This window comes from Drosophila nasuta, chromosome 2L, assembly GCF_023558535.2.
Source record: "Drosophila nasuta strain 15112-1781.00 chromosome 2L, ASM2355853v1, whole genome shotgun sequence".
NCBI classification, from domain to species: domain Eukaryota; kingdom Metazoa; phylum Arthropoda; class Insecta; order Diptera; family Drosophilidae; genus Drosophila; species Drosophila nasuta.
This window is the reverse complement of record NC_083455.1, coordinates 2,926,150-2,939,066: the sequence shown is the minus strand read 5'-3', so window position 1 is coordinate 2,939,066 and position 12,917 is coordinate 2,926,150. Positions and strand designations below refer to the sequence as shown.

At 37.1% G+C, this 12,917-nt stretch overlaps 1 protein-coding gene across 1 annotated transcript in view; it reads left to right on the top strand.

Moving 5' to 3' along the window:
- The window catches only part of LOC132799007 (ATP-binding cassette sub-family C member Sur), a 54,185-nt gene that overhangs the window by 28,603 nt on the left and 12,665 nt on the right, over nucleotides 1-12,917 (top strand). Inside the window, 8 exon segments of the mRNA XM_060811151.1 lie at nucleotides 3,417-3,678; nucleotides 4,345-4,482; nucleotides 5,480-5,616; nucleotides 6,109-6,316; nucleotides 7,232-7,902; nucleotides 7,977-8,155; nucleotides 11,624-12,273; nucleotides 12,275-12,343. Of these exon segments, the coding sequence (XP_060667134.1) occupies nucleotides 3,417-3,678; nucleotides 4,345-4,482; nucleotides 5,480-5,616; nucleotides 6,109-6,316; nucleotides 7,232-7,902; nucleotides 7,977-8,155; nucleotides 11,624-12,273; nucleotides 12,275-12,343 (2,314 nt within the window).

The following is a 12,917-nucleotide window of genomic DNA, read 5'->3' as shown; positions in this document are numbered from 1 at the left end:
TTAAAGTTGAAATTCACTTGGTGTAATCGGATAACTTTGGTTTAAAGCCTCCTATTAAATGTATTCAAATCAGCGATAAATACCCTGAAAATCATTTCAATATCAAAAAAGGTACATACTGTATTTATGATTATTTTTGAATCAATTGTGTATTAAGATAATTGAATTAAATGAATTAAGTTGGAAATGAGTAAAATAAATGTAATAATTAGTTTCGAGTGCCACTCAAATTTAAAGAGGCGCTCTACACTTTACGCTCAAATAACTATAAATACATCAAAAGATAAAAATTTCTTATTTTGGACTTTTGTATTATTTTCATTACTTACTTGGGTAGAAATTAAGTTAATTCACTTAAGCTGATGCAGCAAAGGTGCACACAAAACGTTTGTAGGCCACTCAGCAGCCGCATGGCTTTTAAGCCATTAAAACGCATCACGCATACGCACCGTTGAGCAAATTTAAATGAATGTATTGTGCCGTAGGTAAAAGGCAAAGGCATTTGTCGCGAGTGTCAGGGAAAGTAACAGGCAGAACGACAACTGACTGCGACTGCGACTGCAAGAGGGGAGAGAGACAGCTCTGGGGGACACAGTTCTGTCGTCCGGTGTCCGCTGGCAGTCGTCAGACGTCTGTGGTATGCATCTTGCGGCAGTTAATGCCATGCAACAACTTTTGCTGTAATCACAATTTCACTTTTAATGTGGGTAGGGAATGCTTAAATTAAATGTAGCCATTGCAGTTGCAGTCATCGTCGCTGCAGTCATTCAACATATTTTTACAGTCGTTTCCAGGCACATCACGTGATGCGGTAATTTATCACAAAATGTCTGTATATGTTAATTTTATTGCACATAAAATAAAGGGAGGGAAGTGCATCATCCCATCGTCGTACCCTGCCCTGCCCTGCCCCGTCGTTTCACCCCATCGAGAAGCTGTAACAAAGTGCCCGGCACACTGAAGGCGTGGCTGCCATATAAAAATGCATTTAACAAGCAGAGATCGCACAGCAGGCTGTAAAGGAGTTGTGCTGCCTTGCCAGGATACGCCTCTGCCTCCGCTACTTCTCTTGTTGTTTTTTCTGCCTTTCCACCCTTTCCTCTGTCGTTTCGCCCTGCCAAACGCAAAATGTGCAATAATTTCAATTACTGTAATAAATGTCTGTGTTGTTTGGGTGTGTGCACACACTGCACTGCCTTCTACTGACTCTCAATTCTTCTCACTCTCGGTCCTCTCCCTCTGTTCCTACTCTTCCCGTTTTTGGCTGGGAAATTTATTGTACGACTGCAAATGTACACATTGGCATAGATTGCAAGGGCCACGTGAACTTAACGATTGTTAAGTGTGTGCGCTTTTGTGATTTTCAACCAGCCAGACACGACGATGCGGCGAGACGACAATACGACGAGACCACAATCCGAAAAGCAGCCAGATATGGGGGGTCGAGACGAGACGGAATGCGTCCAAGTCCGTAGCTGTTTGATTTGAGGTGCAAAGTGTGATTTAATAGCCCTGGCAAGACCAAAGTATACGTAGTTTGCGGTTAGTTTAAACAGGTCAACTGGACGCATACGTAATGCGAGTAACGTGCTGAGTTTAGCGAAAAATGTGATAATCTGAAAATATTTTGCAGCCAATTTAATAAGTAATTATTTTTATTTAGAATAATTTACGATGACTTCCGAATTAAGTCTGTTGAAGTCCCTTAAGGAAATTTAATACTAAATAGCGGACCTTTAATGCATTTTGTAATGCTGCTGATAATATTAATCACATGAAGTAACTCTCAAAATTTGCATAATTCGAATCGAGTTTGCTTTGCTTTCAATCATAATGCATGGTAAACCTGCAGCAAATCAAGCAAATCTCTGTCAAAATATCCTCGTAATAATTGAAATTAAATTATCTCAGTAGAGATATTCAAAAACCGCAGGAATGTGGCAACATTATCACCGATTATTACTCGAACTCAATGGGGATAATTCCTGTGTGTACAACACTTGAAATTATTTGACATATTACAATACTGGTCACAAGTTTGTGGTTTGGCAATTTTGCGGTCGCTAAGAAAACCAATCACTTTATCTGCACCTCGTGCGAGTCACTTAATTATCCCGTAAGTGTATCTCAGCATCTGTGGAAGTGTGGGACATTTGCCGGTGTGTATGTGTGTGGCCATTTACCGTATATTTGTGTGTGTTTGTGTATGTGAATGTGTCTAAGTTTGCGGTTTATGCGCTTGTCGAGCAACACAGCGAAAGTTATCAAATAAGCCGCTTAACTAAATTGCAGCTAATTAATTGAAGTCACTCGCATTTGCGATAATTAGCAATGTCATGTAAAAGCGAAAGCTTACATCGCTGTAAGTGTGTCTATATGTCTGCTCCGTATGCACGAGCGTGGGTGTTTGGATATATTTAGCTTTGGCTTGATTAACGGCGAAAGTTTGCAGCTTAAAGGTATTTTGCATATAACTTGGTTAAGCTTGATGTGCTGTGCAAGTTATTCATTTAAGCTAGTTCATTAGCATTTAAAGCCAGTTGGAAAATCAGTGCAATGTGTTAGTTTGTCCTTAGCATGTGGAGCTTGTTCAATAACTCACTGCGATATTAAGTATATTTTACCCAAACGCATTATGATAGTATATTATTTTTATTTAGCTGATGTTTAAATTTTAGTTGTCATAAATTAACAATTGTAACAGCTATATGTTACATAAGAAAAAGTGTGCGAATTAGGTGTTTATCGCAAAAATATATGCTATATTTGGTATATCGATATACCACAAAATTAAAAATATACCATAAGCTATATTTGGTGTATAAATATACTACAAAATTAAAAAACATACTATGCATTTTAAAATACGTCAACAAAAAAAAAACAACTCCTGGCGGTTTTTGGCATATGCAATTTGGAAGCTTCAAAACTTGTGGCATAAATAACGTGAAATTACATATATGCATCGAATTTAATTTAAGAGATTATGAGTCAATAAATAGTATTTTAAAACAATTTATACATTGCAGTTATCAACATTATACTTCAGTTCGTTCTGCACTTTAAATTATTGACCTTTTTCAATTTTAAAAAAAGTATTTTTAAGAATAGGTCCTGAACTAACACATATAATTTTATTTGAGTGGCTGAATGAGTCGAGTGAACTAAGAACGCATATTAAACCATTTTGTAGTGGCTAATTTGTACTCTTTTAATTTAATTGAATTGAGGTTGATTTGGGAAATCAAGATTTGATTAAACTATCTATTTGCTATAGATAATTGGGTAGTAAGTAGATGTGATTCGGAAAATTAATTATGTACGATTTATCCTCAAATTTTGCATTAATATTTTATTAAGTAGCAATCATAATCTAATATAATTAAATATTTTTCAATTTATTTTTTATTTTCAAGAAACTGTACCATCTCATATGTGCCCCAATGTCCTTGGTTGCTGAACGACACCATACGTGAAAATATACTCTTTGGAGAGTCATTTCGACCGAAACGTTATGATTTTGTGTTAAATGCGTGCGCACTAAAACCGGATATTGAGCTAATGCCGACCGGCGATTTTACGATAATCGGCGAGCGTGGCATCAATCTATCCGGCGGACAGAGGCAACGGATTGCCATAGCACGTGCAATTTATTCATCGGCGAACGTCGTCATAATGGTAAGTGAGTGTGTCTCAAGGACAAGGACATTGCTCACGGATCAGCTGCATGCCAATCCGACGGCTCAGTGCACTTTATGGGAATGCATGTGATCATAAAATTCCCGAAACGTTTAAAGTTCAAAGTTGTTATAAAAAAAATACGGCGCATTCACATTGTTGCACGGTAAACAAGTTTTATGCGCCACATCGTATGGTGCTTTGAGGCATGCCATAAAAGTCTGCGGCAAACGAACCGAAAACTTTATAAAAACTAAATCGCTTGGCTTTTAAATAATAGAGTTGAAGAAGCAAATATAAGGAATAGCTTTTTATGTTGTTCAGATCATGGAAACCAGATTAGTTTCTTTGAAAAAAGAATATTTGTAGACTTAAATAGGAAAATACTTAGGATAATACCTTTAATTATGTATATTTATCGTAATAGGTTCCATAAAATGTGTCTACTTGCAACTAATTGATGTTGACTTGCAATAGAGTTAAGATATCGTAGCTTTTTATGGTGTTCAGATCAAGAAGAGAAGATTCTTTTTTTTGTAAAAAATATATTTATAACGTTAAATTGTTAACAAGAAAAATATTTGGAATACAAATAATTATATTAATTCTAATAACTGACAGCATGTCCTTCTATTATGCCATTGAAAATTAATTTTTATTTTATAGGACGATCCCCTGTCATCGCTGGACAATGAGGTGGGAAACCATGTTTTCGAGCAATGTGTGCGTCAAATGCTATTGAAGTCGAACCGCAGCATCATCCTGGTGACACAGCAATTACAGTTGGTAAAGGAGGCGGATTATGTAAGTGGCCCCTTTGGCCAGACAGCATTTCATATTCAAATTTCTCAGTTAATACTGACAACTGTCCAGTTGTAGATGGCTCTACAGTTGTGTTGAATTGTGGCGGCTTTGCTGCTTTTCTGCTTTTCTGCTCTTGCATTGTGCACTTTGCTTTTTTGCCTTTAGCCGAGCATCCGTTTGTTACTTTGCGCTCCAAATGCCGGGCCCATTTATCGCCTTTTGGCCATAAATGCAATTGCCTGGAAAGACCATTTGTTGCCGGTCTGCTGGCTCCCACTCCAAGGCGTCTTCCTCTAACTTTCGCACACATTTTTACAATTATTTGAGCAGCATCTACTGCAGAGTGCTGCAAAGGGAAAAATTCTTCCAAAAAAAAACGAGAAAAATTGAAACGCAGACGAAAAAATTCAAATTTAAATTTTGAAATTGAATTTATTGCTTTTTGTGCTGCACCGCTTTTTCTTTACAAGTCTTGGGCACTTTTCTGCATAGACCGTAACATTATCTCACTAAATATGCGACAATGTGCTAACTTACTAAGTTCGTTTTTATAAGGAAAGTGTCGCTAGGAATATGAAAAATTTAGTAATTTTAATTTTAATAATTCACTAAAGTTATTAAAAAGTATTTGTTTAATTGTGTTATAATTTTGTCGACCTCTTTTTTTTTTAAGTTCTGCAATTCAGTTTTTGGTAATTTTTGGAAATTGTGCACTCTTCTCTCACTCAACATCAGGTTTTTATTTTAATCCTACCTTTAATGCGATTCTAGTTTATTCCACATTTTCATAGTACATACATAAGTATAATTTTTAGGATATGCAATCTTCGGTGTCTAAGACCTAAGCACAAGGTTATTTTCTGTTCTCTCCTTCTTTCTTTCTTTCTTGCGGTACCATTTAGTGTGTTGTAATTTTTACGTTCGTTTCTTTTATACTGTTTTTTTGTTTCGTTTCATTTCATTCCACCGTTTCGTTACATTCCGTCGACCCTGTCAGTTAATTGTGATGAAAGATGGCCGACTGCAAGCTTGTGGGAGTTATAAGGACATTGAGCTGAAGCAGCCGCACATAATCGCCAAATGGAACTCGATAATTGCTAAGGCAAACGCAAATGCAAAGGACCAACAACAAAAGTGAGTATGACAGCGCTACAGGCAAATCTCTCTTTTTCTCTCCTTCTTCGTATTTCTTTCTTTCACTCTCGAACTGTTTTCTTTTGACAGGTATAGATTAGAATATGACTGAGGCATTGTCGTCGGCTTATCCTTTATTTTTCTTCTATTTTTTTTTGGGGAACTCAAAGACTGAGAGAATTCTAGTTTGTGCCAAGCTTTTTGTGGCAAGTTCTTCAATGCCTTCGATTGTCATTTTCCATTAAAGTTAGCTTACCACTTAGGCACTTCATTAAACATTTCTCCTTAGCTCACTAAAGGATAGTTCAGACAATGGCAGTTATTAAACAATTAAGGCACAACCATTTTTCAATTGACCCCAAAACACACAGTTTAAATGTGACACTTCCAGTTTTTTAAAGTGTTAGCGCAATTTATATGGCATCTTGCAACTTTCATCACGATAAATAATTTAATGATGATTTTAAATTTATTTTTATAACCTTTAAAAAGTAATGCCGAGCGCACAGCACGTGAACGATGGAAACTGTTTAAGAACGTAAGCAAATTGGGATTGCAGCGTTCAATTTCAGTGACGTCGGAAGCAGGTAATGACTCGGAAGTGGATGCAACCGATGGCAACACCTCTTTCATGGAGATTAACAATGCACTCAGCAGCGCAGTCGAGGAAGACGAAGATGAGGATGATGACATTCCTGCGGTGAGTTTAATGGCTTAATACGCACTTTAATTCGACTGAAATTAACATATGCAAATGAATAAAGCAAGAGCTTGATTGACTTTTGATTTAAGGACGCTCTAAGAAGATTGGAGTTTCTTCTGCCTCGAGATTAGTATTATTTATTAGTAATACTATTTTTAAATCTCGGCTATCAAATATTTCACTTAGCGGCCTCAAATAATTTCATACGTTCATTTAGCGGCGTGTTTAACGCTATTAAAATAAGCAAAGGTATAGAAAGTAGTTGGATCGAACGAGCAGTAATAATGAATGAAATTAGTTTATGTAAATTTATTGTGTGCATTTAAAATGTTAAGTAAGCACAGAAACACATCTGGAATATAAAATGATCAATTGAAAGATGTCAAGAATATTGCACAAAATCAAGCGATGAATGAAATTCAACCATGAACGACTTAGTTCACTGATCAAAAATGCCAGTATAGCAATTATGTACCGTATTATATATTTTAGGGAAAACTCATTAACGCCAAACGTATTTGTTGTAGTTCACATTTGAATAAACATTTTGGAGAAACCTTGACGCTTTAAGCGCCTCAGTGGTCGGACAGGCATGAGTTTCCTAGCGAGTCTACTTCGGCGGTTTATCTGCCTGTCTCTGTAGCGGCTTGTGTATCTGCCAATCTGCTTTTCAACAGAGTTCAATTTCAGATCACTTGCTTAGTAAATCGAACTATATTCCCGCAAACGTAATCTTCTTAACTAAACGTATTTTTACTCAATGATACTCTTAGTTGAGGCAGTTAAGTGCGGTGCAAGTGTATTAGAAATATTCCGCCGAGTAGCAGATATTAGTAATTTTCAAAGCTATCACTGATTTTGCTATTATTGCAAATGAATTAATGCGCCTTTCTGTTTTTTGAACTGCATCAGTCGCTGTCGTTGGCCAGTGTAAGCAGCTGCGGCTTGCAATCGGCTGGCAGCTTCAATCTACATCGAAAACGTTCCAGTGTTTATGGCTCGCGGCATCTCATATACGATGTGCCGCTGCCCATTGACGAGTGCCAAGGAGATGATGTCATTATGCGACCTCGCCGTCGAGCCGCATTGCAACGCCGTGGCAGCACTGCCAAGTCCACGAACTCGTGGCATCGACTGAGCGGACTCAGTACGGCGACGGCCACATCGACCTCCAGTACGAACAGCGGTGATCTGTTGCGTCGCAGTGTGTTGACTGCCAGCTGCAGTAGCTATGGAGAGAGCAGTGTTGATGGTGGAGATTCGGTTAGCGGAGCAATCACACCACCGCCACAGCCACCGCAACTGCCGACTGAAAAGTCTCCTCGGGCACAGTCGTGGCAGCCGACGCAGAAATTGCATCATCCACAGGTGACACGCAATGTCTCATCGCCGCCGGCCATGGAGGCAACGGCATCCGCTGATGAGGCACAAGCAAACACAGCAGCAACAACAACAATGGGAGACACTGCAGCAGCTGCACAAACTCGTGGCAGCTTTCAGCAATTTCTGCGCCGCATGTCTATGCGACGTTCTAATAAACCAAAGCATCATCACCGTCCGCTCAGTGCGACCAATTCAATTCGGTAAGTAAATTATTTGAGTTAGTTTGCGTTCTCTTTGGACTACAAGAATTTGTTTTGTGTTCTGCCTTCCACAGGAGTATATCCGAGGAGTCGAGTGCTGCCGCTGCTCTTTTGCCAACTACTGGAGAACTAAGTTCAGTGCCATCGTCGCCTGTCGTTGACATATCCAATCCGCAGGCAACAACAAACTCCGATTGTGAGACAAAGATGCACAAAGATGCGCCTCATGCACCGACAACTCCTCCTGTGAAGCGTAAGTTATGCAACTGACATATTGTTACTGTACTTCCACTTGCCAACTGGCCTCAAAGTTAGTCCTAGTGCGGATTCTGCTTCTGGTCCTGGTTGTTGCTTGGTTTCCTAGCATTTTGTATGCATCGAAAGCTCTTATCCGCAATATGGGTCAACTTAATCGATGCTGGCAGACAGCGCGTATACGTGATATTCGTTTTAATGTACTTTTCGTTTGCACAGCGAATAATAGTCAATTCAGTTATTAAATATATTTCTAGAATCTCTGAAAAATCTTTTCGTTTGGCTAATAGTATTGCTTAGGTTTCACAAAGTTATTGATGCTGAAATCTATGAACAGATTTTTATAAACTATTCGATTGCTTCAACTATCAATTACCCTTTCATGCGATATATTATATTGAATATTAGTTAGTAAACATTATAATTGATTTCATTGAGGTAATTCTACAGTTTATAACGAGTTTTCTGTGTCATTATGTCAGTGTGTGCGTTCGTATGGACACATAATATAATAAAATAATAACTATAGCATCCTACAATTTTTTTTATGATCAAATACAAATTTTAGAAGTAATTAAGGAATATTTTTGTGTGCCTAACAATCCGATATATTTTAAAGATAGTACAGTATCAATATACCAAATAAAGCCTATATTTCTAGAATATGATTTTATTGACAATGTGTAGCGGGTATATTACAGTCGAGCGCACTCGATTGTAGCTTACGTGTTTTATATTATAATTTAATTTTTGTTAATTTTTTATGAAAATTGTTGGGCTGTGGAAATCATCTTCAATGCCAGAAGGAACTGGTTTTAAAGTTGAATAACATCGTTGATAAACCGTACATCACATCGGATGAAGTTTAATCCAATGAATATATTTGTTAAAGCTAAAGTTATTACTAAAAGTCTGTGCTTATCCTTTTACTGTCTAGGGTTCAACATGAATCTGACAATCAATTTACTTTGCAGCTAATTAAAAAGCAAGGGAACTTCTTTAGAAACACTGACATTATTCTTCAGCTATCAATATACGCAACAAAGTCTGCAATAAATGTTGCGAAAACTTTCGCAAACTCGTTGGGTATTGACTTCGCCTGGGATGTTTGTTGTAATGAATATTGATTTGCTGATATCTATATACATGCATATATATTTATATACAGTGTTCCAGAGGGCTTAACAAATATGCACACAAAGATGTTGCAAGCAAAATGTTTGCATATTTATCACTATTTCGCTTAAAATGTTGGTGAATTCGGTGCAACAGCTGAAGCCAGTTCAATGTATAATATATGTACGTGTGGCAAAAACTTAAATCAAGTTTGATTTCAAAAGTTTTCAACTCTCATCGGTGAGTCAAAGAGACAACGCGCCTTGAGTGCGCCGCCAAGTTGCTGGTTGTTCGGGTTGCGAAAGTTTTACTTAACTTAATGCATTGATCTATCTACCCGCTGTCAATATTTGGCTGACAACTTGACGACTTCCAGTTCGAGTCTGCATTGGAAAACTTTCAATTTAATCAGCTGTGGGAATGTCACAGAAGTCGTGCAACATTGCGACCCTTGAAAATTGCAACGAAAATTGTTTATCCAAACTCCCCTCAACTAATTTAGCCGATGTCAGTTTTCGACTTGGATAAAACAAACGTTCTCGACAGATCAATTAAGTTCGGTTTATGCAAAAGTAGATACCAGATGCAGATATCCAAAGTGCAGTCCAATATTGTTTGACATCTTATTATTTCATTTCACTTAATTTTGCAAGCCCATATCCCATAGCCATGTCATATGGTTTACTTAAAGTGACAGTAAAGATCTAATTACGTGCACATTACATTAAAATTCAACTTGTTTCCGCTTCAATTGCTAGTAATTAGCAATTTCTTTTTATTGGGCATTTTAAATTGCTTAACACGTGGCAGTCCCAGGATCAACACTGATTGCAATATGTTGTACAATGCAGAAGAAAAGAGAACAAATAGAAATGCGAGGGCACACAAGCACCGAAGGAGAAAAAACACTTGAATAATGAAAAAAATATTTTTTTTTTGCATGCCAGCTGCATATAGTATTGTTATGCATGTGTCTCTGTGTGCATAAAAAATTGAATTTTTATTGAAACAAGCGACAGTAGAGACAACTGCAGGAAAACAGAAACCATTTTTACCTTCACCTGAAAAACAAATATTTTACCTTTCCCTTGTATTGTTGTTGTTGTTTATAAATCTGTTCAGCGATAGTATGATGAATCATTTACAAATATTGAATAAATATATAATATAAAAGCAGCGGTAAAATTAGGGAGTCACGGTTGTAAAATATATCATGAGAGGATTTCGTTAAGTGTTTCAGCTATGAGCAGCGATGAAAAATGTAAAAAACCGGGAAAAATACGTCAAATAAAGTTCGAAGCGTTGTCAAATTTAGAAAATTGGTTATCTTAACTCAAGATTAAAAAATGTAAAGTCATAAATTCGAAATATGAATTTAATACCATATGGTATTTTTTGTAAGCTATGGAATATGCGATATATGCTTTTTAGTATTATCTAATTAGCATTTATCGCATTCAGTTGTAGTTATTTCATTAACAATTCCACACATTTAATGTCTTGCGACATCTTAACTAGCTGAGCTATGAGCAAAATTAAAACTGGATTGCAATTGCAAAGGACAATTCGATTAACTCGACAGCATCAATCAAGTATTTCAGTTATATGTTGTCATTGAAATCCTCATAAAGGGTTACAATTTAATCCTGAATGTAAACTTAAAAAATCAGGCTTCAATTTGCTTTTCTGAATTATTTTTATACTCGCTATCCGTATAGTAGAATGGTATTCAAACATTCTGCTCACAGGAAATGTATGAAACAGGCAGAAGAAGGCATTTCCGTTCACATTAAGTATATATTCTTGATCAAAATCAATAGCTCAGACCATGTCCCTTTGTCTGTTAGAATGTCGTTCTATGTATTTGTCTGTACGTATAAAAACCTAAATGTCCGAGACTGTTAGAGTTAAAGCTATAATTTTTTCTCCATAACTTTTTTAATTTTTGCCAAGCCAAATCGAAATTAAATGTACGATTGTAACGGTTCTTACTGTAGGGTCTTAGGTGCTTTAGATGACAATTTGGTAGATACTTTACGGTATATTTTAAATGCACTAGTATATTGATATATAAAATACATCTTTTGGTATATTTTGATACATTGATAAGAATTCTTAATGCCCAATTATGTATACTAAGTAAAAATTACATGCAAAAATCAGTTTGATAATATTAAAATAAATGTAACAAAACTCTTTATTGATAAAGCAGTTTAAAAGGAGATAAGGATATCTTTAGCTATAAATTGTTTTTAATAGTGATCCGATGATAGGTTCTATCTGTAATCATTTATTGTCAACGGTCCACACATTTGTTATCTACTATTAAAGATCAACTTGTGCATTTCAGATGTTAAAATCGATTTCAATGCGTTGCCGACAAATGGACGCAACAATAACAATAACAATGATGACAACGGCGATGACATGTCAGACGTGACGTCACTCTCGTTGCATCCAGCTCAGCCTGAGAAGCATAAAGATGAAGGGGAAGGGGAACGGAAGCTGGAACGTGAGGCACACGATGAGGTAGTGCAACGGTCAGGTGGTGTTGCATCAACAATGGGAGCAGCGACGACGACGGATGCTGAACGCAAATATGGACAAATATCGCATCACATATATCTGCTGTACATGCGCGCCTCCGGTTTGCCCATAATCATTGGCTTTTTTATTACCGCACTAATTTGGCAATGTTTGCGTGTCTACACGGACGTTTGGCTGCAACACTGGAGCGACCATGCGCCACCGAATGTGGCACAGCATCAGCATCAGCAGCACCATCAGCAGCAGCAACAGCAGAGTCAGTTCAATCCAACGACGGGCATGGATATGGACAACGACGAAGTCACGTACTATTTTCGCATGTATGCAACAATTTCGTGTGTTTGCATTATAATGGCTATGATATCAACACCGGCCGGACAATGGGCCGGCTGTAATGCCCGTCGTAATTTGCACGATAAACTGTTGCAAACGATTTTGCATAAAACTTTGCATTTTTTTTCAAGTGACTCCGCTCGGTCGCATTGTGAATCGTTTCAGTAACGATATGGCGATCATTGATAAGGTAAGATTTGTTATTGTTGTTGTATTTCGCACACATACGTATATGTACATATATGGTATGCTGTATACATACAAACACTCACACACACACAGATACACGCCCATACACACATGTGTATGTCTGCATAATTTTCGGTTAGCTTTTTGTATTGTGTGTGTATAAAATATGAGCACATTGCCTGTAGTTTTTCTTGTTTGTTGTTCTAGTTGCTGTCGTGTTGTTGCTGTTGTTCTGCTTTAGATTTGTCCTTGATAAGCACGCATTATGCATTGACATTCTGCGTTCGTATGTGTGAGCGTGCGTAATATATGAGTTTGTTGACGCCACTTTTAGGGACGCTTTCATTATAGTTTTTCATTTTGTTTGACCTTTTTTCCATGCAACATATTTTTGTCAATCTTATTTTCAAGCTACACACACACACTCTACATGTGTATGAATGCTGATGTGCGTGTTTTCAATTTGATTGAACTGACAAGTTTGATCGATCTGCGATACTGGTGGTTATGTTGACTATTTTGCGCATTAAAGTGTACTTTATACTCTAACCAAGGATACTTTGTTCATTGGCTAT